Genomic DNA, 26,392 nt, shown 5'->3' on the forward strand with positions numbered 1-26,392 from the left:
AAATTATTTTCTCTTGCTAGGAGGCAGGTGGAAGTCATCATAAAGTTTCTGTTTCGCCCGTTGTCCATGTTCGAGGACTCTGTGAATCTGTGGTGGAAGCTGATCTTGTGGAGGCTCTGGAAAAATTCGGGACAATATGGTGAGGACAACTGGGGTTTCGTGCGATTGAAAACAGTGTGGCGGAACATGCCTTGCTAGCTGGCTTGCCACAAGCCTTGGTGTTTGGCATGGTATATATTGTTTGCCTGTGACTGTGTTTCTCTGGAACCTCTTAAGCCTGTTATTTTTAACCTTCCTGGGTGATGCACGGGTATATTTTTGTGGCTCTTGATAACCTCTTGCTCCCTATCAAAGTTGAGTATGAAATTATGTGCATTTTCCGCCTGATTTCCAGCTGGGCCCATGGTTCCTGCTCAAACACTGCTTCAGACCCGTGAGTTGATTACGCCCTTTGTCTTCAGTGTCTCCACACTGATTTGATGTTTTTGTTTATTTTGGAATATTTAGGACTTCATTGACAACTAAAGAGAGTACATTAAGGGTAGACATTAGCTTAGGTTTTTCCCTCTGCCTCTCTCCACCGTCATCCTCAACACAGGAGGACATCTGCGAACGAATGCGGGGGTTTCTCCCCACACACCAGGCAGCGGACACCAGCTGGGTATCCTCCAATTCAGCTCCAGCACTGGATAGTGTCAGATTCCACAGGGTGAGGGCTCAGACCCATAGGACTGTTCCCCCTAGACATCAGTCACAAGTTTCTGTCACCGACCAGTTTCAAGATGAGGTTCCCACCGCTCTCTCTTTGGGCTCGATTAATTTGTGGGAGCGGCTCACAGAACTCAGGGAAACCTCATTACTGGTTTATTATAAAAGAGATTGCAAAGGATGCAACGAAGAAACGCGTGGGGCGCGGTGTGGGGAAGGGGTGTGGAGCTCCCTGCCCTCCCAAGTGCCCCTCTCATGAGGCTCCCTGAACCCAGTTCTCTTGGGTTTTTATGGAAGCTACATGATGGCAGAAGCTTTTCCCCTTGGGCATAGAGCGGGACCCTCTCTGGGGAGGATCAGCTGTGGGGGAGTCAGAGTCCTGCCTTGAGGCAGGTGAAAGGAGGGCAGGAAAAGGTCAGAGAGCTTCTGTTTCTGAGGCCTGCCCCACCCCCACAACATTGCCATAAAAGATGGACAAGGGCTGTGGGCGATGAACACCATTATCTGTAGCGCAGCACCAAGGTGTGTGCTACTTTGAGTTCTCGATGCAGGTCATGAGCAGTTTTTATCCCAGGTTCTCTGTATTCTCTCAGGCTCCCCTTTCCTTTTCCCACAGCTCTTCTATGCTTAAGAATATTAATTTAGACCAGGCTCGCAGGCCCAGCCTGTAATCCCGTGCCTTTGGGAGGCTGAGGTGAGTGGATTGCCTGAGTCCGCGGGTTCAAGACGTGCCTAGGCAACTTGGCGAGACCTCATCTCTACAAGAAATCAAAAAATCAGCCGGGCGTGGTAGCGCATGCCTGTAATTCTGGCTACTTGGAAGACTGAGGCGGAAGGATTGCCGGAGCCCAGCAGGTCGAGGCTGCGGTGGCCGGGAGTGGCTACTGCACTCCAGTCTGGGCGACAGGGTGAGACTCCAACTCAAAAAAAAAAAAAAAAATTAGTAAAGATTTTTTAATCTGCGGAGTTAAAGCATTGACACAACCATGCCCCCATGCCCCTTAGCCTTTTTGTTTCTTTATCCTTTTCTCTCTTTGGTCTTCATTCTTTCTCTTAATGCTTTTTTTTTTCTTAAACTCCTGAGCTCAAGCGATCCTCCCACCTTAACCTTCTGAGTAGCTGGAACAACAGGCACACGCCACCATGCCTGGTTTCATATGAAGGCTGTTGGAATTATAGATGTGAGCCACTGCTCCTGTTCCAACTTTTCTACAGCATTTATTGTAGAGATGAGGTCTCAATTTGTTGCCCAGGCTGGTCTCAAACTCCTGTCCTCCTGCCTCAGCCTCCCAAAGTGCTGGCATTACATGCATGAGCCACCGTGCCTGGTTACTTCTTTAAATTTGAATGATTTGGGTAGAGAGAGCTAACAAGCCTCCTAGACCAACAGATATTGACTAGCTGCTATGTGCCAGCATCTGTTTCTAGCTTCTGAGGATATAAAGATAATGAGGCAAGGTCTATAGAAAACCCAGTAATACTTTCCTTCTAGTGAGGGCCTAAAATGTGCAAGACTCTGCTTGGCAGTTTGTATGCAGTAACTCAAATCTTGACAACAGTTCTCCAAGTTTTACAGATGAGGAAGCTGAAATTCGTAAGAACAATAATTGATTAGGCTGTAAGGTGACCCGTTTCTTCTTCTTCTTTTTTTTTTTTTTTTTGAGTTGGAGTCTTACTCTGTCGCCCAGACTGGAGTGCAGTGGCCACTCCCGGCCACCGCAGCCTTGACCTGCTGGACTCCGGCGATCCTTCCGCCTCAACCTTCCGAGTAGCTGGAAATACAGGCATGCGCTACCACGCCCAGCTACGTATGGGGGTTTCTTTTCTTTTCTTTTCTTTTTTTTTGAGTTGGAGTCTCACTCTGTCGCCCAGACTGGAGTGCAGTGGCTGCTCCCGGCCACCGCAGCCTCGACCTGCTGGGCTCCGGCGATCCTTCTGCCTCAGCCTTCCAAGTAGCTGGAACTACAGGTGTGCTCTACCATGCCTAGCTCGTGACCTGTTTCTTACTAGTCCTGCACCATTTGTCAGTTTCTAAAATGTAACAGTAGGTCCTGGATGCCTGATTGAGAAGCATTTATATCACTGGGTGCCTGACCTGATGTGATTTCTCGAGCCTTCTGCTATTATAAAAACCATTTAATTGTATTTTAAAACTTTTTTTTTTTTTGAGTTGGAGTCTCACTCTGTAGCCCAGACTGGAGTGCAGTGGCATGCTCCCGGCCACCGCAGCCTCAACCTGCTGGACGACTCCAGCGATCCTTCCGCCTCAGCCTTCCAAGTAGTTGGAACTCCAGGCGTGCGCTATCATGCCTGGCTAATTTTTGATTTATTGTAGAGAAGAGGTCTTGCCAGGTTGCCCAGGCGGGTCTTGAACCCGTGGGCTCAGCCAGTCCACTCGTCTCGGCCTCGCAAAGTGCTGGGATTATAGGCTGAGCCACCGAGTCCAGCCAGATTTTAAAACATTTTTAACATTCTTGTTCCTGTGACTAGAGGACATGTTATTTCCTGTGTTGTGATCTGTGTGCTGTGATTCCTCTTTCTCCTTTTATTTATTTATTTTCACCTCATGTATTAAAATATATTCCCTCTAAGAAGAGTATACCATTTGTTTTTGGTTTTAGCTACTTTGTTTCTCTAGTGACTAGTATACTATGGAAAAGTAAACACCTTACCCTCCTGACCACCGGCAATCGTGATTGCCATATCTAGTGAATAACTTTCCATGGATTCTTTAATATTAATTTAAAGATGTTTTGGAGGAGGTTATTTGTATAAACTTTGGTCAGTCTGTGGAGCATCTATTTATTTTTTGGTTCTCTGTTTTTAACGAGATAAATAAAAATATAATCAGTTTTTAGTTTTTAGTATGGACATCTATTACTTGGAAAATTCCAGAGAGGTAGTAGTTTCTGCTATTTAGTAGGTATTCTGTCTGCCAGCCTTCTGTGGAGGCTTCTCTCTGTTGGTTTCTGTATCCTGATATTTTCTAACACTGCATGGGAGTAGCAGCCTGAAGCATGCACTGGGTTGTGACATTAGTAACTGGTAACTGGGAATTGTATTTGAGGAGGGTATGAAGTGGATAAGCTTAGTCGCAAGATAAGCTCTCAAATGTGTGTCGCCTACTAGTATACCACAATTACTTGGAAAATTTAGGAGCTGTCTTACACTGGATATAGATAGAATACTAATCTGAATGATTTAACACATTTTTATTAAAGTCTGTTTTTACTTGATTGAGAACAAATCGTATTAATTGAACATGTTCTATTTGTGTATTTCTTCTCGGTTGCCCGTTTCAGCTATGTGATGATGATGCCATTTAAACGGCAGGCTCTAGTGGAATTTGAAAACGTAGATAGTGCCAAAGAATGTGTGACATTTGCTGCAGATGAACCTGTGTACATTGCTGGTCAACAGGCTTTTTTCAACTATTCTACAAGCAAAAGAATCACTCGGCCAGGAAACACTGATGACCCGTCAGGAGGCAACAAAGTTCTTCTGCTGTCCATTCAGAATCCTCTTTATCCAATTACAGTGGTATGTTTTACCAGGACAAAGTGGTATGTTTTAGCATGCACCACTACACCTGGCTAATGTTTTGATTTATTGTAGAGATGAGGAATCGCCAAGTTGCCCAGACTAGTCTTGAACCCGTGGGCTCAGGCAATTCTCTTACCTTGGCCACCCAAAGGGCTGGGATTATAGGCATGAGCCACTGTGCCCAATCTGTAGAATTTTTAAAAAGGATTCATGTCCTGAACCGGTTGAGTTTTCTTTCTACTCACATGCTATTTCATAGTAAGCTAGTAACAAGGACACTTGATTTTTGTGATGGATAGAAGAGTATCCCAGTAAGGGAAGATAGAAGAGTATCCCAGTAAGGGAAGTTTTTGTTGGTATGATATCTAATGGGGATATGATACTGGGAGATAAAGCATAAGGTATTTCTTAGATTTAATTAGATCTTTGGCATCTACTTTTGTAATATGTATAGACTTATTAATAGTATTAAGATATTTATAATAGTTGGTATTTTGGGGAAAATATATAACTAATCTAGTATAGGTACTCTGATGTGTTTTTTGTTACATCCCTAGTGTGTAACAGTTTAGCTGTATAATTACAGATGCTTAAGAAATTTCTTGGCCAGGTGCAGTGGCTCAAGCCTATAATCCCAGCACTTTGGGAGGCCAAGGCTAGGGGATTACCTGAGCCTCAGGGGTTCGAGGTCAGCCTGGACAACTTGTTAATACCTCGTCTCTACAGTAAATCAAGAAATAAGCTGGACATGGTAGCGTGTGCCTGTAGTTCCAGCTACTTGGAAGGCTAAGGTAGAAAGATCACACCAGAGCCTAGCAGGTCGAGGTTGAGGTGGCTGTGAGCATGCCACTGCACTCCAGCCTGGGCGACAGAGTGAGACTCTGACTCTAAAAAAAAAAAAAAGAAAAGAAAAGAAAAGAAATTTCTTGGTAGTTGAGTAATTACTCTCAAGTGGATATTTAGAGTCCCTCTTAGATGACTGAGGCATCTTATTTGGTGACATCTAACTGTCTGAATGATCTTCCGTAGATCTTTTCTCTTATAGCCATTGTCCCTTGAAAAATGAGTATCAGAGTTATTCTAATACTTTTCCTTATTACATACTTATTGCTATAACTCAAGTGATTATGATACTAAACATTTCAGGGTCACATTTAGTAAAAATTAATTATAGTTCTGGGTTATTAATTATGCATTGTCAGAGGTTATTTTAGTCATGTTAAAATAAAAATTGAGGATTCGTTTAGGAGAAAAATAGGTAACAGTGCTTCTTCACATCTCTAATGTGGGCATATGTATAGGAGGTGGAAATAACTTTAGATTTATTGAAATGTAACAACTTAAAAATTAGTTTAGTGATGAATAGAAATGACATTTTGACAGTTATTGGTTTTTAGGTAAAACAAAATGAAGTGTAGATTTGCTGTTTTTCTAAATGTGAAATGTGAAGCAATCTTGTTTTTTTCTTCATAGGATGTCTTATACACTGTATGCAATCCCGTTGGAAAAGTGCAGCGTATTGTTATTTTCAAGAGGAATGGAATACAAGCGATGGTTGAATATCCTTTATTTGTGAGATTGTTATTGATGTGCATGAATGATACATAATTCATATGGATCTTATTTTTTCCTGCTTAAATATATATATTTTTTTTTTACTTTTTTTTTTATTTTAAAGATGTGGGGTACAATTCAGGGTTAGGTATGCAAATGTTCATTATGCAGGTACCCTTGCTGATGAGATGTGCCCCTCTCTTCCCTGGCAGTTTCTCTCAACTGCCAAGCCCATTCCCCCTCCCCTGGCAGTTTCCTACTACTGCCAATTCTTTTCTTATAGTATTATGATAATTGTTCAAAGTCTGCTTATGAGTGAGAACATACGGTACTCTGTTCTTTATTTCTGTGATAGATCACTGAGTATGATTGACTCTAAATCCATCCAAGTTGCTGCGAAGTCCATATGTTTGTCCTTCTTTATGGCTGCATAATATTCCATTGTGTATAATATGTACCACATTTTTTTAATCCACTTCAACTTCAGTGGGCAGCATGGTTGGTTCCATGTTTGTGCTATTGTGAATAGAGTTGCAACAAACATGCGTGTGCAGGTATCTTTTTTTGTAGAGTGAGTTCCTCTGGGTATGTTCCCAATCCTGCTGGGTTATATGGAAGGTCAGTTTCTAGTTCTTTCAGAAATTGCCACATTGTCTTCTAAAGAGGCTGCACTAGTTTGCATTACCACCAACAGTTTAGAGTTTTTCTCCGCATCCACGTCAGCATATGTTATTTGTTTTGTTAATGATGGCCAGTCTTACTGGGGTTAGATGGCATCTCAGTGTGGTTTTGATTTGGATTTCTCTGATGATTAGTGAAGCTGAGCCCTTTTTCATGTGTCTGTTGGCTGCCTGTGTATCTTCTTTTGAGAAGTGTCTATTCATGTCTTTTGCCCACTTTTGAAAGGGGCTTTGTTTTTTTTTTCCTTTTGGCAAGTTTGATTTCCTTGTAGATTCTAGATGTTAGACTTATGTCAGATATACAGTTGGCAAATATTTTTTCCCATTCTGTGGGCTGTCTCCCTGCTTAAATATTTCTAGGCAAGTGGTGGTTACTTTCTTCCACAAAAATCTTCGCTTAGTTTTTAAAGAATGAAACTGCAGTACACATAGAGAGTTTTACTATTTCTGATGAGAATAACTTGCTACCACAAAACAGACCAGTGTTTCATCTTAAAGTGTAAAATAACACTATTTGATGATATGTACACTTGTATCTTTAGAATTTATCCCAAATGAACTTTTCTGACTCCCCTTTAAAATAGTTTGGAAGTAACAAAACTTTAGAGTCAGTAGATTTTTTGTTAACCTTTTTTTGCTGAACCTTTTAAATTTTATTTATTTTTATTTTTTATTTTTGTAGAGACAAGGTCCCGCTATGTTGCCTAGGCTGGTCTCAAACTCCTGGGCTCAAGCAATCCTCCCACCTCGTCCTCCCAAAGTGCTGGGATTACAGGTATGAGCTACTGCACCTGATCTGACACAGAACCTTTTAAATGGACATGGTTTATATAAGACTTACTTCTCTATATTAAACTTGTTATATGTTGTAAAACAAGCAAGCTACAAAATAGTACAGATAGTACCAGCCCATCTTAAAAACATATATATTAATAAAGAAAAAACCCTAACTGAATGTGTACATGCATAGGAAGAGGTAAGGATGTAAGCAGACTCTTTAGCCATGCTTATTCCTGGCAAGGTGTTTTTTGTTTGTTTGTTTTTTAAATTGGAAAATTTTGGAATTTGATTCTTAAAAAAATTATGGATATAAATGATTTTTTAAAAACTAACAAAATTTAGATAGCTGAATGATCCTATAACCTTGCCTTCTCAGAAATATATAAAAATCATGTTTGTTTTGTATTATTTTGGTTCTTTGTGAAGTTCATCCTACTTCAAGAGTAGAATCTTTTTTGTTTCGGGGTTGTGAGTTGTCCCTTTGCCAGGAAAAGGGACTGTGCTCCGTTATCCTTCCTGCCCCCCCCTTCTATGAAGTACTTCTGGTGACGTACAAGGAATAATGTGGATAGTTTGGCTGTAGTGTCCTCTTTGGTGCTCTGATTTTAAAAATATATTCTCTACTAGAATTCATCTAGAAGTTTTATTTGGTAAAACATTTCCAGAAGTAAGAACTACCTGATTATTTTCAGTCCTGTTCTTTGGGAATGGGAGATGATTAAACGTCAGAGACCTCATACCCAGTTTCCTTAATAGAGCTTATGTTTGAATCAATCCTTTGCGCCCAGAAAGCTAAAGCAGCACTCAATGGAGCAGATATATATGCTGGATGTTGCACACTCAAAATTGAATACGCAAGGGTAAATATTTGTTCAACGCTTTGTCAAAGACCTCTGTATGTTTTGGGTATGCCGTTTGAACGTGACTTTCTTTTCCATCTTAACAGCCAACTCGTCTGAATGTCATTAGGAATGACAACGACAGTTGGGACTACACTAAACCATACTTGGGAAGACGAGGTAGGTATTTTCTGCATTTTGGAATGTACTTCATAATCTGCTGACACATTTTTACGTGCAGTTAGATTCCTGTTTCCTGAGACGAGCTAGTTAATTCAAACGAAAACCTTGTTGGTGAATGCTCTTGTTGCAAAAGGCCATGTAATGCTGGAAAATAACCTTGACTCTTAGTGCCCCCTACTGGTATGTTCTGAGCTATTGCTATTTAGTTCAACAAGGAGCCCACACATACAGGCACGCCCGCAGTTCAAGGACTTGCATTTCTCCAAGCAGCTCTCTCTCTTTGGAGGAGAGGAAACTGATTCAGAATATTCCTTACAAACTGCAAACTTGCACACTGCTTCTCTATGGAAAGGACCTTTCCCCCAAGCTGGACGAGGCATTAAGAAGGATAGAGGACTCCAGCAGGCTGACTCTACACTTCATCATGCACCACATCGGCATCAGCAAAAGCCCTCTGAAAACTCAGACTCGCAACTCACCTTGACTGCATACTGCATGCACCATCACCCCACGTTTGCAAAGGAAGACACTTACCAGTACTTCAGACTTGCATGGGATCAGCACCATGATAGACTGTGCCCATTCATTCAAATTGTATGTATATATTGGTCTGATTTCCCATAAGGTTTCAGCTGTAGAAGTTACGACTTTCACTCACGGAAACCAGACTTTGTCTGCAACGTTGTAAATCTTAATGGCCGTTACTGTAACTGTTTGCAGCTTAGATTCAAATTGTTAATTGGCAAATAACCAGGACCAGTCTACCAACAGGTCTTGGGAATTGGTAACACTCAACCAATCCACACAGATGTTAAAAATAAAAGAATTAGAAAGGTGCACCCTTGCTGCACTTCAGTTTGCTTTTTTATTTCATTTTTTTCTCAATTGTGAACATTGAACAGAAATTCTAACATAATGAAAAGGTGCATTATATGTAAAAGATGTTTTTCTGTGTGGTTTGATTTTTGTAAAGTGGCTGTTTATAAGTTGTCACTTTTTGTAACTAAGGTTATCACTTATGTTAATTTGTGTACTTAGAAAACTTGACATTTCAAATGTAGGTGACAGCAACATGTGTTCAAGGTAGAATATATTTCAACTTGATAAATCTGAAAATACGAGCATTTCATTTGAGATGCTTTTTCACCTATAAATGCTAGATTTCATGAGCTTAAATTTGATAAAATTGTTCAACTAATTGTGTGGCAATTCTGGAATATACAAATTAAAAATGTGGATCTTGTAAAAACAAGGGGGCTGCAGTATTGGCTACATTTCAACTACAATATCAGTGTTTGAGTCATGGGTTATAAGATGTACAAGCTCAAGAGAAGTATGTCTGTAAAAGTCAATGACTAGAAAAACATTTGGTGGCATCCCAAATATCTTGGGCAGTGGCTACTCTTTAATGCATGTACTCTAGCAAAAAAAAAGTAAGAGGTGATGTGATGATCCTTTGCATGGTCAAATATTTAGGACTTGTGGATGATTGGCTCCTTACACTCTCAATTCCCAGAAAGCCTCTTGCCTTCTGCATGAAGTTGCAACTAGGTTTGTTCTATAATGCAGCCTTGGCTAGACCCATGCTTTCCATTCCTTTTGGAATCTGCTTGCCCCCAGGCTTGGAGCAGTGACTCCCTTAGCACTGAAACAACAGGACAAGTGGTAGATGAGAAATCTCTCACTTCTTTCAATTTTACAATCAGTCATTGCCCACTCGGGTTTGTATTTGAAATAGTGAGTGTGGTTTGTATTTGAGTTTGTATTTGAAATAGTGAGCGTTTTTCTTGATGTCTCTTACAACTTTTATAGATATGCTTCTTATTTTAACAATGTTTAAATCTATTATTTTAATAAGTCTGAGGTTTACACAACTTAGGTTAGTTCTTCATACAATTCTAGTCAGATAAATTTAGAAATATGTAAGAGTGATATTTAAATAGTGAAATATAATGAAAGAAAGTAAAACAATTTCAGTCGATTATACTTTCAAAGAACAAAATTCTTGTTTTCGAATTCCTTATAGATGGATATTTGTCTAGCAAGACAGTAGCAGCTTACATTTTTGTTCCTGTAGTGGTCTTAGCTTGCTCTTAAGTTGATGGATATTGAAACTGTGTTTAGTTGCTATCCGCAAATAAAGATCTTCATAAATTTTTTTACCCCCCCAAAAACGATCTCTTTTAAAAATATAACTTCATTTTAAAAGTCCTTTTCAGCCCTAATTACATTTTAGTGGAAAGAATCCTTAGTCTAAACTTCAAGGAATCCCTCCAGAAATGTTAAGCAAAACTTGTGTATAGGTGCATCTTTTGGGTAGAGAAGGTATATAACTTCCATCAGATTTCAGTTGAATCTATGAAAGTTTGCAAACCATTGTTTGGATACTGGCATTTCAGTATTTGACTTTTCTGCTCGCTTCTGTTTTATTTGATTTTATATTAAGTAGTGAATGCTTCACACAAAGTGAATGATTGTTATTATTTTTCTTTGAGTAAGGCTTTTGCTCTGTCATCCAGGATGGAGTGCAGTAGCAAGATCATGCCTCACTGCAACCTTGACTCCTGGGCTCAGGTGATCCTTTTGCCTCAGCCTCTTGAGTAGCTGGGACTACAGGTGCATGCCACCATGCCCTGATAATTTTCAAATTTTTTTGTAGCGACAAGGTCTCACTATGTTGCCCAGGTTAGTCTTGAACTCCTGGGTTTAAGCAATCTTGCCTCAGCTTCCCAAAGTGCTGGGATAACAGGCGTGAGTCTCCACACTCTGCTAAAGTGAATGATTAATGAGAATGGCTGAAAGACACCTTAAAGATGAAATCTACTCTGACTTCTTCATTTATGAATGAAGATTGTGAGTTTCTGTGACTATACAGCAAACTAATGGTTAAGTTGGAGTCATCTAATTCCCAATCTAGTTCTCTTTTCTTTGTAGCACACTGTTAACTGTATTGATAAAACTGAGTCAGGAAGACATTATGGTGGTTTTGGTTTTATTATTCCAAGTCAGATAAGGAATTGTATTTAGTGTCTGGTGGCATATGCTTAAGCAGAGGCACATTAACAGAATGGTTTGGCAGACTGGATTGGTCCAAGAGGGTGAGACTTACATGCTGAGAGCTGCTGGAAGCCATGTAATGGAAGGAACTGTGAATGTTTAGACAGAAAAGAAATGACTTTTGGGAAATAAGGGGAGGGTCATACTAACTTTTCAAGCATTTGGAAGAGTTTTTAGACCAAGACTTAAGTGTGATGCCCCAAACGGGTAGAATATGGGTAGAGGGTCAATTTCTGTATAGCATAGAAATTAATTTGCTTACAATAGAGGACCACCTGGAAATATAAGGGAAGGTAGTATGTACCTTGTGACTGGTTTTAGGTGAGCAGAGGCTAGGTAGTCCCAGTTGATAGGAATAATGTCAAGGGAACTTTTTCACTGATCCTGTTCCATGCTATGATAATTTGGAATAGGTGATTAAAACTAGACTTCTCTAGACTGAAGTGAAAATTAAAGTATTTCTCATCTCCCATGAACGTCATTTGTTTAGATGACTAAGGATGTATGGAAAGCCTTTCTGAATTTTCAAAGATTGGAATGACCAGATTCTTAAGATACATATTTTAAAAAATCTTATTGAGCACTATGATTTGATCAGCAGACTTTCCAAAAAAAGTGTCGTATAATGATTTTTTAAATTTACTAACCATCATAGGAAGTGCTACTTTAGAAACCTGTAATTTTTATTGATGTCTCAAATTAGATTTGGGAAAATTGGCATGCCTTTCCCAAAAACGTAGCTAGAATAAAAATTACCCTGTAGAGTATTGTAGTATTCTCATCCAATAATGTAGCCTCCTTGGTTAGCTTTATCTTGGCATCTTTAAACTTTGGGGGTTGCTCAGTCCTGCCTGGTGTTAAGGTCAATAGATGATGACCTATCCATGATATAACGTGAGCCAGTGGTGTGCACATTTTCAGCTCTCAAGTCAGTAGGTGTTTGTAAAAATGTGTATATACTTATAAAATACTCTGTGTTTACTGATTGTGAAACCATGTAATACAGGTTGTTGTTGGCTTATGCTGAAACTTCTTGAAAGAAGCCCACTTTGAAAATGTGTTGCAGTTGAAGCTAATAGTATGATTCAGGTACTGTCTTTCAAAAGTACTGCACTTAAAGCTTGTTTTAAAGACATGCATTGGTAAAGACTTCTGTACAGTGTCAAACTCTAGCATCGTGTACACTCATTTTCTGACAAGTATCCATTCTTCCCTTAAAGTTGAAAGTGTGATTGTATGTGGCATTTGCCAAAAAGATATTTTCAAGTTGAGTGGAATTTGTTAGCTAGAATTATTTTTTTAAAACTTTTGATGTTGTATTTAAATTGGACATGAATGGATGTTTAAAGTTAACCAGGAATCATATTTCTTTTATGAATTGTTGTAATGGATGTTTTGAATGGGTGTTTCCCATGTGAGAACTCTGTTAAGTACTTGGGTCACAATTGTTAAAACCATGTTTCTACTTTTGTGTCAGATAGAGGAAAGGGTCGCCAGAGACAAGCCATTTTGGGAGAACACCCTTCTTCGTTTAGACATGATGGCTATGGTAAGTTTGTCAAGGCAGAAGGAAGGTAGTACAGATGAACTGTTAGACTTGCATTTCTGATGAAGAATGGCACATTTTTTGTCTCTGTATTTTTCCTGCTCACCTGACTTGCTTTATAGGGGATCAGTTCCTTATAACGTACTCCCAAGGAGTTGTCCAAAATCTCTTGTTTCTTAGGATATTGCTAAATCAAAGAATCCTTGAGATAAATGAGAGCTGTTGGTTGGGGATTGAAAACTTCTTTGGCATTATCTTTTGTTTTGGTTTTGATTTGTAATGGGCTCTGACCTATAAGAGACCCAGAAAGAAGCTTTATTGCTCAGTAAGTGTATTTTTCATTCCAGCAGTTATTGGGCAAAGAGAAGTTTTGGGTAATTAAGGCAGAAAGAGTGGAGTGTTTGTCAGAAAGGATTCATGCTTCTAGTTAGCCTCTTAACCTCTTTTATTTCTGTAGTTAGTATTTTGGCTTTGATTAAATTGTTCATATTCTCCTTTTAAATCTTTTCAGCTTTTACTGTTTACTACATTGGCAAGTTAAGATTATGAAACCTAGAATAATAATCTTCCCTGGGAAAAAGTTGGATATCAGACTCTTGTTCTTGTAGGCATGTTGAGAATTGCTATTGATAAGACTTGTAACAGCCTACCAATTAAGATATTTTTTAGTTTTTAATGGTATTTATTGACCCCATTCAACTTTGTGTTGAAGTTCAATACTATTAGAATTGGCAGAAAGTTGAAGTTGCTGTATGGCCGTCTTGGGGTTTATCATAGAAATCCCCAGTGTTGACTTTTTTTTTTTTTTTTTTTTGAGTTGGAGTCTCACTTGGTCGCCCAGACTGGAGTGCAGTGGCCGCTCCTGGCCACCGCAGCCTCGCCTGCTGGGCTCCGGCGATCCTTCCGCCTCAGCCTTCCAAGTAGCTGGAACTACAGGCGCGCGCTACCACGCCTGGCTGATTTTTGATTTATTGTAGAGACGAGGTCTCGTCAAGTTGCCCAGGCGGGTCTTGAACCCGTGGGCTCAGGCAGTCCACTCACTTCAGCCTCCCAAGGCACGGGATTACAGGCTGAGCCACCGAGCCGGGCCCCAGTGTTGCCTTTTATCCTAAATGTTTCAAATTGCCTTCATATTCACCACTTTAATGGCCATTCTTAGCTGTGAGTTTTAGCTTTTTTCCAGTGTCTTGTTTTTGAACTCCAGGAATTTATTCTGCATGTGTGCGTGTGTGTGTGTGTTCAAGCTTCCATAGTAATCTTGATGTGATCTCCATGTTATGTCAAGACACTAAGTGGTGTAGAATGAAAATCTTACTGCAGTTGTTTTAGTGAGTATGTACCTTGATTATTTTTCTTCGTTGTTCCTGTAACAGAGTAAATATGAAGTATGGTTGTACAAGTAGTTCTGAACCTACAGATAAGAGGCACTTACTGGGAACTTATTGTGCTTTGTGTAGTGGAGGATTACAAAAGATGACTAATTACGAGTTTGCAGTAGAGTTCTGGAGTTAAATGTGTTATGGCAGCCATCTGAAGGCTAAAGCTTGCTAAATATTTTGCCAAAGGAGACTAGAAAAACCTAATAAAGAATAAATGAAGGACAAGTTACTCTACTGTAGTAGTTGAAACAGATGATATTCTTAGCATGGAGTTTGCCTCTATTTATAAAATATATGTTACTTAAAAATTGTATAAACAAAATGTTCTACACCCTACAGTGATGTTTTACTTTTAAAAAGCAGATCCTTTGGTAGTCGTGGGGTTGTGTGGGGTGTCCATTCTGAGCTGTGCCCACTAAGATGTTTGACTCAGGGTTAATTCATTCCGCTTTCCTAGGAAAGTAAGTTGAGTAGGGTGTAGGAGGAGGGAGTGAATCAAAGGAGGTGGAGAAGTAAGATGAGAATATGGGGGAAACGCAAAAAAGACAGGGGTGTTGCTGGTGATCTGAGCCTTTTTACAAATACTGCAAATCACAACTATATATATCCCTTCAGATCAGTGGTTTAGCAAAACAGCTTTATTTGCAGTTGGGGGTTACATTGTGGGTGACTTTTCCTATGTGAAGGAGGGAATTAAAAAGTTCATTATGGTTCAGGACCCATAGATTCCATCAGATTGAATTTATTCATTGGCTTATAGCAGTATAAAATCTTTGCGGATAATCACAGTTCTTTAAATCTTTTAATTTGGGAAACCCAACCCTATGAAATGAACTGGTTGAATATATATATTGGTTGAATATCCTTTATATTTGAACACTGGCAAAAATGAATATATAGACTTCTTGCTGTGAGCTCAAGAAAAGTGTGTTTATTAATTGCTAGCATCTTTGGATATGGTTTCTGGACCAAAGATTTTAAAGTTTGAGAGATGGGGAATGCATTCAGAATGTTAATATACCATTTACATAGCATTTTCCCATGTAAGTGAATTTTTAAAATACCTGAAGTATTTGTTTTTTAATCACCCAGACTTTTTGCATCATCAATTTACTACAGATAGCTTTTAAAAGACTTCTGATTTTTCTTATCTTAATATAATAATTCAAATAGTATAGATAACAGTTTCATCCTGCTGGCCCAAAGTCATAATTACAAACAATCAGTTATTCTCTTGCACTGTTTTGGTTGTTACCTAGGGCGGTGGGTGTCAAAGTATTTGGACCTCAGCCAGCGTAAGGCAGGGTGAAAATTTCCACTGCCCACCTACCTCGTGTTTCTCTATGTGAAAAGAAAATGTAATGGTAATAGTGGTCTCATTACAGTGCAAGCACTTAGTAGTCGGGGGAGCAGTGTAACATGTATATGTGCTTTTGCAATAGGAATAAGAGTGTATTTGGTGTGTGTATAACAGTCAATATCAGAGACTGAAATACGTATAGTTACTAACAACTCACTCATAATGAGTTATATTGGTTGTTTTGGTAAACTCCCAGTTGCCAGTAAGAAGAGCAGTTAAAAACCATGACCAATTTGAGGAAACACTGATGATGATTAATCAAAGTATGCCTCCCTAAAACCACAGAAGTTCACACCGTGTGTTTGTGTGCGCATGCCTGTTGGTGGTGTTGCTGTGTTATGAGTGGCAGCTGCATTTGGAATCGTGAAAATTGGAGTCCACGGCAAGCTTTCAGAGCATGGCATGAAACCAAAATGCAGTAGTTCTTAGTACCTCACTTAGTAGATAGACGACAGGTGTCCCTTAGGCCATGAAAATGAAAGTCAGTGACATGGCAGACTCTTTACTTCTTGAGAAATGAAGACAAGACTTGGGTTTTGTGCACCAGGAGGACCTTTGCCTGCGCCCCAGACTATGCTTTTGTAACCCCTGACTCAGGAGCCCTTAAGTGGGGGATTTGTGTCTCAAAGCTGCATTTCCCTCCCAGTTGCTGCTTCCGAGTTCCTCTGCTTCGCGGTGTTGCTGTGGGTGTCCCTGTGCCTGCTTTTAGCATCACGGTTTCTCCTTACTCGCCCATGTCTTTCGATCCCACACTCCAGTTTTATTTTTTGTTACTTCTGTCGTGGATTAAAAAAACAGATAAATTAACATTGTTTAAAACGACTCTAAAGTTAACTTGATTCTGAATGAGGATTCTCAGTGTCAGAGGCGTAGATGTGTGTGTGTGTGTATGCATGTTTCTGTTTTAGATTCTCAGGCATTTCCTTCTGGGTTCTTGATACTGTTTCAAAAATGGAGGTTGCAGAGTAATAAGACACCCATGTGTGGATAGGCATTAACTAAACCTGGGGTGTTAGTTTCCCTAATTAGAATTAGGGGAATAGGATACCAACCTGAAAGTACATTATGGTAAAATAGATTCAAGGAGACAACTTTTCAGTGGAACTAAAGGTGTTCTTTTTGTTCTGTCTATATAGAGGTAGCTTCCTAGAGTTCACTGCATGTTTTAATATATTACTGCTTCAAAAGGCATTGGCAGGAAGTTTCTTTTTTTTTTTTTTAATTTGAGGTATAATTTATATGCAGTAGCCCAAAATGTTACATTTTCCTGCCCTCCTCGACCTTTTTTGTTAGACTGCCATTTTTAAAAACTGTCCATTCATAGCCTGATGTATGCAGGTATAGTTCAATATAAGATCTGGTACAAGTAAATATAATTTCCCATAGGTTATATTTAGATATTCATGCATTTATGTTTTCTTTGTATATCAAACCAGCTAATGTTAAGATTTTTTGGGGGGTGTGGTGAGGTATATCTACTAAAGTATTTGCAAACAGAAATGTGTGTGTGTGGCTATTTATTGATTGATTTTGATCATTTGTATAGGATCCCACGGCCCATTACTGCCTTTACCGAGTCGTTACAGAATGGGCTCCCGAGATACGCCTGAGCTGGTTGCCTACCCATTACCACAGGCTTCCTCCTCTTACATGCATGGAGGAAACCCCTCCGGTTCCGTTGTCATGGTCAGTGGATTACATCAACTGAAGATGAATTGTTCAAGAGTCTTCAACCTATTCTGCTTATATGGAAATATTGAAAAGGTAAGTTTCATTTTATATTACTTTTTGTTTTACTGGGTGATGCAGTAGGAATTCTGAAAAAGCTGCAAGGATGAGTCTTCTCCTTATATCAGGCACATCCACGTTCCTTGTGTAGTGACCCACAAAAAATCCCTTATATAGGAATTCCAGAGGTGGTTTTTTTGTTGGTAAGCAGTGAGTATGGGTTGTTAGTACTAAAATATTTGATAATTAATATAAAAGGAAATCTAAAAGGGTAGTTTAATCAACTGCTAGAGTATTATAGAATTTATAGATTATTTGTAGTATATATTTTGGTGATCATTTCAAACATGTTGAACTTTAGAATTTAACATGCTGACCTTTAGAATTTGAAAGCAGTTACTTTCATGGAGTTAAGGGTATATATAAACATGTCTCAGAGCTTGTCTGGAAGTTGTAAATTTCAGGAGCATTCTAAGATTTATACATGTGCCTCCTAAATACTAGGGTTCTAGTATCTTCTGAAGTACAAAGTGCTTTTGGCTCAATCAGTATTTGAAACTGATCTACTTTGATACATGTGTCCAGAACTTTCTGCCCAGAGGTTTACATACTTTGAAGGACTTTAGAAATTCTAACTTTGTTTTTTCCAGATAACTCTGTGGTTTACCCAAAGTTGTGACATTTTATTCATTGACATCTCACAAATACCTAGAATAGTGCCTGGCATACAGTAGTAGCTAAGTGATTTTTGAAAGAATCATGGGCAATTTAACTAGGGAACTGAATGGTAGCCTTAACGTTACCAGTGTTTGATACACTTGGCAATTTGAATTTCAGTACTATAGGAATGTTTTTTTCCTGTTTTAGGTGATTTTAGTGTTGTTTTCACAACAGTAAGAAAAACAAGCATGTGAGTTACAAGTGTGTTGGTGCATTCAGTTTTTAGTTCATCACTTCTAAAGCCTCCTTGACTGAGAAAGCAACTCCTCTGAATTCTGAAATAAGTATTTCCTCAACTGTTGGATCATGGTTACAAAAAAAAAAAAAAAGAATAAAAAGAAAAAAACTCTATGTTTGGTCAGGGGGCTAACATTTGGGATGTTTCTGTTTATATAGCTGGCCAGTAATACACAGGCTAGGCTTAGTAAGATGGGGAGATATGGTTCAGATTATCTTCACACAGACATTTCTCTTGGACCCAGGTGTTTAGTTAAAGTGTAGAAACTGCCTGTTTGATAACTAAGTGAGCTTTAGTGTTTATTTTAACTTTCTTTACAGAATGTTACTTGTCTTTTTGTGCTTTTCACATATGTAGATGATAAATCAGGCCTTTTAATTAACGTCTTTAGAGCTTTGTCTTTTGTGTTTTGAACTAATTGTTTCATGTGATTTAGGAACCCAGGTAATTTTTTCTAATAAAGCTTAAGTTTTTTGTATGTTATTAGACTAATTCTAGTTTCTTTCACTCTAAAAAGTTTTTATTTTTTAATTTATTTTTTGAGACAGAGTCTTGTACTGTTGCTTAGGCTAGACCATAGTTCATTGCAGTCTTGAACTCTTGGGTTTGAATAATACTCCTGAGTAGTTACGGATACAGGTGTGCACCACCACACCTGGCTGATTTTTTAATTTTTTGAGGAGATGGGATCTCACTGTTTCCCAGACTGGTCCAACTCCTGGCCTCAAGTGATCCTCCTGCCTCAGCCTCCCAAATTGCTGGGATTACAGGCATGAACCAGTGTACCCAAAAGTTTTTAAACATTTTAAATGATGTTATAATACATTAAACACAAACCATTGTAACCCTTTAAAGATCTATTTGTGGTTAATTTTTCTTAACTTTCTTTTGAAGATTACAATCTCCAGATACAAGAACTACATATAATCTCAGAACAGTCTCCAAATACAAAAACTACAAGAGTACAGTGCCAGAAGTACATATTTAACATGTATATATAGTCACTATTAGATTTGTAGACTGTTATTGGATTAAATCAAGGAGGAGGAATTTGACCCATAAGAAGACAAGTCATTTCAAATAAAGCTGAAAAATCCTGCCACGACTGAGTTTTGTTCAAGTGTACCCATTAAAACTGGTAGTTAAAGTGATAGAAATAAATGCCGTGTTGCATTTGACCTGTAAATACGTTCTTAGTGTTCCTTTGAGGGTAATAGATGAGAAGGAAGCGTGTTCAGGGGGCATGTATGTTGACGGTGCGGTAGTCCTGTGCATAGTCACGCTTTCTGTGACTTCAGTCATCTGTGTTATCTGTTCCAAAAATAGGTGAGTGTGGTACAGTGTGATACGTTGAAAGAGAGAGAGAGCACGTTCACATGCCTTTATTTACAGTCTGTCATTGTAATTGCTCTGTTATTAGTTGATAATTTCTTATTGTGCCTGATTTATAAATTAAACTTTATCACAGGTATGTATGTGTAGGAAAAAGCATACTGTATAGAAGGTTTGGAACTGTCTTCAGTTTCAGGCATCCCCTGGGGGTCTTGGAATGTATCCCTCAAAGAGAAAAGGGAGCTACTGTGGCAATAGCTGTTTAGGGACTTGCCAAGGGCTAGCCACTATGCTGAATGATTACCATACTTTGTTTCATCTAACTCTTACAACATTTTATGCTAAAATTAGAGTAGTCCAAGCGGGTCAGAATAGGCTCTGCCCAAGATATCATGACCACTCGTGAAGTATTGCTTGTTTTTTAACCTTTCCCTATATCACACAAGCCTTCCTATCTCAAGATCTTTTTGAATTCTTTCGTTCTATTTTTTTTTTTTTTGAGTTGGAATCTCAATCTGTCGCCTGGACTGGAGTGTAGTGGCCGCTCCCGGCCACCACAGCCTCGACCTGCTGGGCTCCAGCGATCCTTCCGCCTCAGCTTTCCAAGTAGCCGGAACTACAGGCACGCGCTACCACGCCCGGCTAATTTTTTGATTTCTTGTAGAGATGAGGTCTTGCCAAGTTGCTTAGGCAGGTCTCGAACCCGTGGGCTCAGGCAATTCACTCACCTCGGCCTCCCAAAGTGCTGGGATTACAGGTGTGAGCCACCGTGCCTATCCTGTTTTATATTATTTCTTATATTGCATATTGATACTGCCTTAACAGAATTCTGCATAGTTTGTAATTACTGTTTGTTCTTTTTAAATTTTTGACCTAGTTACTAGACTATTAGGTTCAGCCGGGCTCGGTGGCTCAGCCTGTAATCCCAGCGCTTTGGGAGGCCGAGGTGAGTGGATTGCCTGAGCCTGCAGGTTTGAGACCCGCCTGGGCCGCTTGGCGAGACCTCATCTCTACAATAAATCAAAAATTAGCTGGGGGAGATAGTGCGTGCCTGTAGTTCTGGCTACTTGGAAGGCTGAGGCGGAAGGATCGCCGGAGCCCAGCAGGTCGAGGCTGCGGTGGCCGGGAGCGGCCACTGCACTCCAGTCTGGGCGACAGAGTGAGACTCCAACTCAAAAAAAAAAAAAAAAGAATATTAGGTTCAAGATGATGTCTGTTACATTCATCAATAAATCCCCAGTACCTAGCATAGTACTTATCAAAGCATAGTAGACACCTAGTAAATATTTGTTGAATGAATAATTATTAATGAGTCTTGCCAGATGTTGTCATTGTCTACATTTTACAGGGACAATCTGTGGCTCAAAGAAGTTTAGAAAACTGCCCCCAAATCACACAATTAATAAGTAACAGAGCTAGGATAAGCCTGTGCTGTTCTTCATTGTGCTATACAGTAGAATTAGTTTTCTTTTTTTTAACTGTTGAATTTGGAATTAAGAGTGTTTTCATAACATGGCAGAACATAGTTAAGATTCCAGGTGATCATCTGTATTTGACTTTAACCACACCACTGAGATCACATTGTCTTTCAGAAATTCTGGTACTGCAGAAGGGAATTAAATGATCACCTTTTTGGAATTTTTGTATTTACAGGTAAAATTTATGAAGACCATTCCTGGTACTGCACTGGTGGAGATGGGTGATGAGTATGCTGTAGAAAGAGCTGTCACACACCTTAATAATGTTAAATTATTTGGGAAAAGACTTAATGTTTGGTAATTACTTCACTGATACATTTAAAAAATCTTTGTCCTTTTTATTAGATAAAGACATTAATGTCAACATCATAATATTTAATGTAACCTAGGGCACATCTGAAACTGGCTGCGTAGTTTTGTCATTTTGGACAAATGTTAGGGTATATCATTCAAATTTTGCTTATTTATACCTAGTTTTTAGTTTTATGATTATCAAATGTGTTAAAATGGGCAAATTTTTATGTTAAAGTTTTCTAATATGAGAACATATTCAAAAGATTTTTTTTCTAATTGATGCCTAAACTATAAGCGATTAATTGTAACCCAAAGGTGGGCTTGGTGGCTCAACCTGTAGTCCCAGCGCTTTGCTGAGGTGAGTGGATTGCCTGAGCCCGCGGGTTCGAGACCCGCCTGGGCCACTTGGCGAGACCTCAACTCTACAATAAATAATAAAAAATGAGCCAAGCGTGGTAGCGTGCGCCTGTAGTTCCAGCTACTCGGAAGACTGAGGCGGAAGGATCGCCGGAGCCCAGCAGATCGAGGCTGTGATGGCCGGGAGCGGCTACTGCACTCCAGTCTGGGCGACAGAGTGAGACTCTGACTCAAAAAAAAAAAAAAAAAAAAAAAAATTGCAATTCAGACGACATCCTGTATTTAAATAGCTGCGTATGCCTTTGTTGTGGTCATTCATCCATGCTCAATAGGCTAGCAACTGCGACTGACCACCTGCTGCCGCTTTTTATCTAACAAGGTATGTTCTGTGTGCTTTTCCAATCTTCAGTGTCTCTAAACAACATTCAGTTGTTCCAAGTCAAATATTTGAGCTGGAGGATGGTACAAGTAGCTACAAAGATTTTGCAATGAGCAAAAATAATCGCTTCACAAGTGCTGGCCAAGCCTCCAAGAATATAATCCAGCCACCGTCGTGTGTTTTGCATTATTATAATGTTCCACTGTGTGTCACAGAAGAGACCTTCACAAAGGTAGGCACTTTGTATCTAGAATGTTGCATTTTCTGTCTTAACATATATAAATTAGGCTCATTTTGAAGTCTTCTCTGCCTATGATATTATTAGTATTCTGTTATTTATTTGGAACATTACAGTTTATCCTTGGATCATTGCACTTTTCTGGCATCCATTCTTTTGGGTTTTTTACTTTTTTTTTTTTTAAGAAAGTGGGATTTATTGAGAGAATAGAAAAGCTCCCACAGTGGGAGGGGACCTGAGGGGGTTGCCTTTGTTGATCTTTTGATGGTTTGTGACTCAATTCTTTTGAGAGTTGGAATTGGAATGAGATACTCTTGCATTCATAAAGTTATTTTGCCATGTTCTTAAATCACACCCATAACAACACTTTATATCTCCTTACCTTTTTCCCTGAGGAAATGCTAAGTAGAGGCTGTAAGAAATGCTTCAGAAAAGAATTGAGTTTTTGGACTCCCTGCCTTAATTAGTAGATAAATCCTGTTTGGCTCTGAGGATATATATTTTAGTTAACAAATCTGTGACTCTGTGGTTTTATTGTATAGCACTAAGGTTTTTACATAGTTTATAGAATTTTACTATTTTGAATTGATTTTCTCATACAGCTTGCTATTAATCCAAAAACATAGTAGATTTGATTCATCCATGCTGGAATCAAAACTTACATGCTGCTGTGAAATTTACTTTCTACAAAAATAGTGGGAATGTTATTTTGGCCGTATCTTCAATGAAGTTTTATTTTCTTTGGCAGTTGTGTAATGACCATGAAGTTCTTACATTCATCAAATATAAAGTGTTTGATGCAAAACGTAAGTGAACAGTCCCTCTAAAGTTTTCTGGTTAAGATGATGACAAACACATGACAACTGGGCTTGTGGTTTTTGTTTTGTTTTAGCTTCAGCCAAGACACTCTCTGGGCTGTTGGAATGGGAGTGCAAGACGGATGCTGTCGAAGCCCTTACAGCACTTAATCACTATCAGATAAGAGTCCCAAGTGAGTAAAATGCTTTATTTTGTCATAATTATCTAGTGGAAGTTACACTCAGAAATTTGACCATAATTTTATTTTATTTTATTTATTTATTCTCTTTTTGTGTGTTACAGAGGGGATCTGTAACGGGAAAAAAGAAAAAGAGAGAGAGAGAGAGAGAGAGAGAGTAAGAGAGAGAGAGGAAGTGGGAGAGAGGCGGGCAGAGAGCTGCAGGGAGGGAGAGAGCAACAGAGAGAGACAGAAAGAGAGACCGAGAGAGCATTTTTTTATTTTATTTTATTCTTTTGAGTTGGAGACTCATTCCGTCGCGCAGGCTCGCATGTGGTGGCACGCTCACAGCCACCCCAGTGTCAACCTGCTGGGCTCTGGCGATCCTTTTGCCTCAACCTTCCAAATTGCCTGAACTACAGGTGCACGCTACCACTCCCAGCTAACTTTTTTATTTATTGTAGAGACGAGGTCTCACCAAGTTGCCTGGACTGGTCTCGAACCCACGGGCTCAGGCAATCCACTCACCTTGGCCTCCCAAAGTACTGGGTTTACAGGCTGAGCCACCGAGCCCAACCCATAATTTTAAAATAACACTTACTAGATTATTTTTTTAAGTACAGAGAAGTACAAAGAAAAAAAAAAGGCATCTTAATACCTGTATTTGTTATTTATTGTGGGGTATAACAAATCACTATAAAATTAAGCATCTGAAAGCAGCAGGCATTTATTCTCTTACTGTTTCTGAGGGTCCATAATCTGTGTGCAGTTCACCCATAGTCTGGGTGGTTCTGGCTGGCTCAGGCTCTCCTGTGAGGTTGCAGTCAGGTCTGCAGCCAAACCAAGTGTGTCGGCCTTCTCCTGGCTGCTGGCTTCCCTCAGAGCATGATCCCGAGGTAGTGTTATATACCTAATTGGAAGTCACATAACATCACTCAGGTTGTGGGTTTTTGGTCCCACAGATCAACTATGGTAGCGTGCAGGGGGTGCTGTGCAGGGGTGGGCGTGTTCAAGGGGGAACCCTGGGCCATCTTGGGGGCCAGCTTCCGCAGGCCCTGTCACTCATTTTGGGGAAGGCAGTACACGCTTGGGGCTGGAAAGCTCAGGCAGTGCATCTCTACAGCTTCTGCCACCTCCGGCCCTTCTCGGCTCATCCTTCTCCTCCCTAGTGCTTGTACGATTGACATCTCCATTTTGAAGGCATACACCAAATGGGTCCTCTCTACATACTCCTCTGTGCCTTGCTATTTTCGCTTAGTATGTCTTGGAGCCATTTCCGTATTGAACATTTTGCAAAGCTTTTTTTTCAGCATTTGCAGGCTAGCTCTTCATAGTAGAGAGGATCACAGTTTATCTTATTCACCCATCTCCACATTGATGAGCATGCTGGTTGTTTCTGTTTGTGCTTTCTGTTGCAAGAAACATCCTTATAGTTGCACTTTTTAGTGTGCATTGGTAGGGCAGTCTTTCCACAGTGGAGGGCACAAAGGTGTATACTTTGGTAAAATGTTGCTAGATTGTATTTTGGAAAAGGCTGTACCAGTTTACATTACCATCTGTAGTGTTTAAAAATGCCCATTGGCCAACACTCACCAACAATGTTCTCAGGCATTCCAATTTTACCAACATAATAGAAGAAAAGTGGTATTCCATTGTTTTAATGGACCATGCTAATTCAAGGTGATTTTGAACATTGGATGAAGTGAACTGTTAACTTTGCTTTTTGCTGCAGATGGTTCCAATCCCTATACATTGAAGCTTTGCTTTTCGACATCATCCCATTTATAAGAAGAGACGGGCATGTTGGAGTTTATCTTCATGTTTCTTACGATTTTAAAGCTACACTTCATTAAAAATAACTAAATGGTTGATCTCATGTTGCCTTGCTTATTACTTTAAGATCCTGTTCTGTAATAAACATATTTTGCCTTGAGTAAATTTGTTGTAAACTTAAATATTGAATTGTTTTCATTTTAAGATAGAATATCCTAATGTAGACTATCTACACCTTTATTGTAGATTTAAAAAATATATGATTTCTAACCTTATTACTGTAATTTTTCTTCCATAGTAAAACTATATTTGCATTCTTAACGCTAATTATCTGCAAGTATTTTTCCATTGTGTATGAGATTAACACAGGTGAAAGTATTGCATTTTAATATAGAATGCCTATTATGTGTTTAGGTGTTTAAGTATGTTGCAGTTACTCATATTAAACATAACTTGTATTTATTATTTTAATCCAGTTTGAGAATAACATTGCATATGTTGAATCTCAAGTACTACAGATACAGCTGATTTTGTATTTCCTAAAGGCTAACAGACATATGGATACACTTGTACAGATGCACTCCAGCTTATTTAAATTGGTGTTTTTTTTGAAGTCATTGTCCATTTGTATTGACACGCCTCTGTTTCTAGTTCCAGTTTGGAGGTTTTATAAAGTTATAACAATGAGTTAATGTGTTTATCTTCGTTGCATGTGACTTAACCTCGAAAATACATCTAGTGTTTGGCATTGAGATTTTAATAGAGGTTATGGTTAACAGTTCTCTTGGAGATGGTAACCTGGGATCCATGGGTGGGCTTCAGAGCATCTGTGAACTCTCTAAAATTGTATGTAGCATTTTGGGTATTTGCATTTTTATTTTTTACTCTTGGATCCATCAGTAATATATGTATTTTTCTATATGGTGCAAGATTTAAGGATCTAACTTTATTTTTATTCCAAACAGATAGCTATTTGTCTCAATACCATTTATTAAACATTCTTTCTCCCACTGGATCTGTTTTTTTTTCTTTTTAAAAGAATACATTTCATACATAATCAAGTAAGATTTAAGGACTAAACAGGGTATTAAGAGACTATAACACAGTTGTTACCAAGTTCACAGCTTTTTAATAGTAGAAAACTGAAGTGGCTATTTTGTTTTACCTTTAAAAGAAGGGAGACTGTGTCATGTGCCGAGAATAACCTTGATGTCTGGAGTTGACAGTCATCAGTTGTGTGATCTTGAGAC

General features: G+C 39.1%; 1 protein-coding gene across 2 annotated transcripts; it reads left to right on the forward strand.

The window, feature by feature from the left end:
• On the forward strand, positions 1-26,155 carry HNRNPLL (heterogeneous nuclear ribonucleoprotein L like). Of its 2 annotated transcripts, none has more exons than XM_008060437.2 (12): positions 1-139; positions 4,011-4,248; positions 5,725-5,810; positions 8,029-8,125; positions 8,212-8,284; positions 12,822-12,893; positions 17,176-17,393; positions 21,301-21,422; positions 22,186-22,387; positions 23,142-23,199; positions 23,286-23,384; positions 25,102-26,155. In XM_008060437.2, exons 2-12 carry the CDS (start codon positions 4,018-4,020, stop codon positions 25,155-25,157), a joined length of 1,314 nt encoding a protein of 437 aa, XP_008058628.1. In that variant the 5' UTR covers positions 1-139; positions 4,011-4,017; the 3' UTR covers positions 25,158-26,155. The 2 variants fall into 2 exon arrangements, with proteins under 2 accessions (XP_008058628.1, XP_021569264.1); XM_021713589.1 differs by having other exon boundaries at positions 5,725-5,805; positions 8,024-8,125.
• Positions 26,156-26,392: the final 237 nt, after the last annotated feature.

This window comes from Carlito syrichta, unplaced genomic scaffold (assembly GCF_000164805.1).
Source record: "Carlito syrichta isolate Samal-C Ts95f unplaced genomic scaffold, Tarsius_syrichta-2.0.1 Scaffold304619, whole genome shotgun sequence".
Taxonomy (NCBI): Eukaryota; Metazoa; Chordata; class Mammalia; order Primates; family Tarsiidae; genus Carlito; species Carlito syrichta.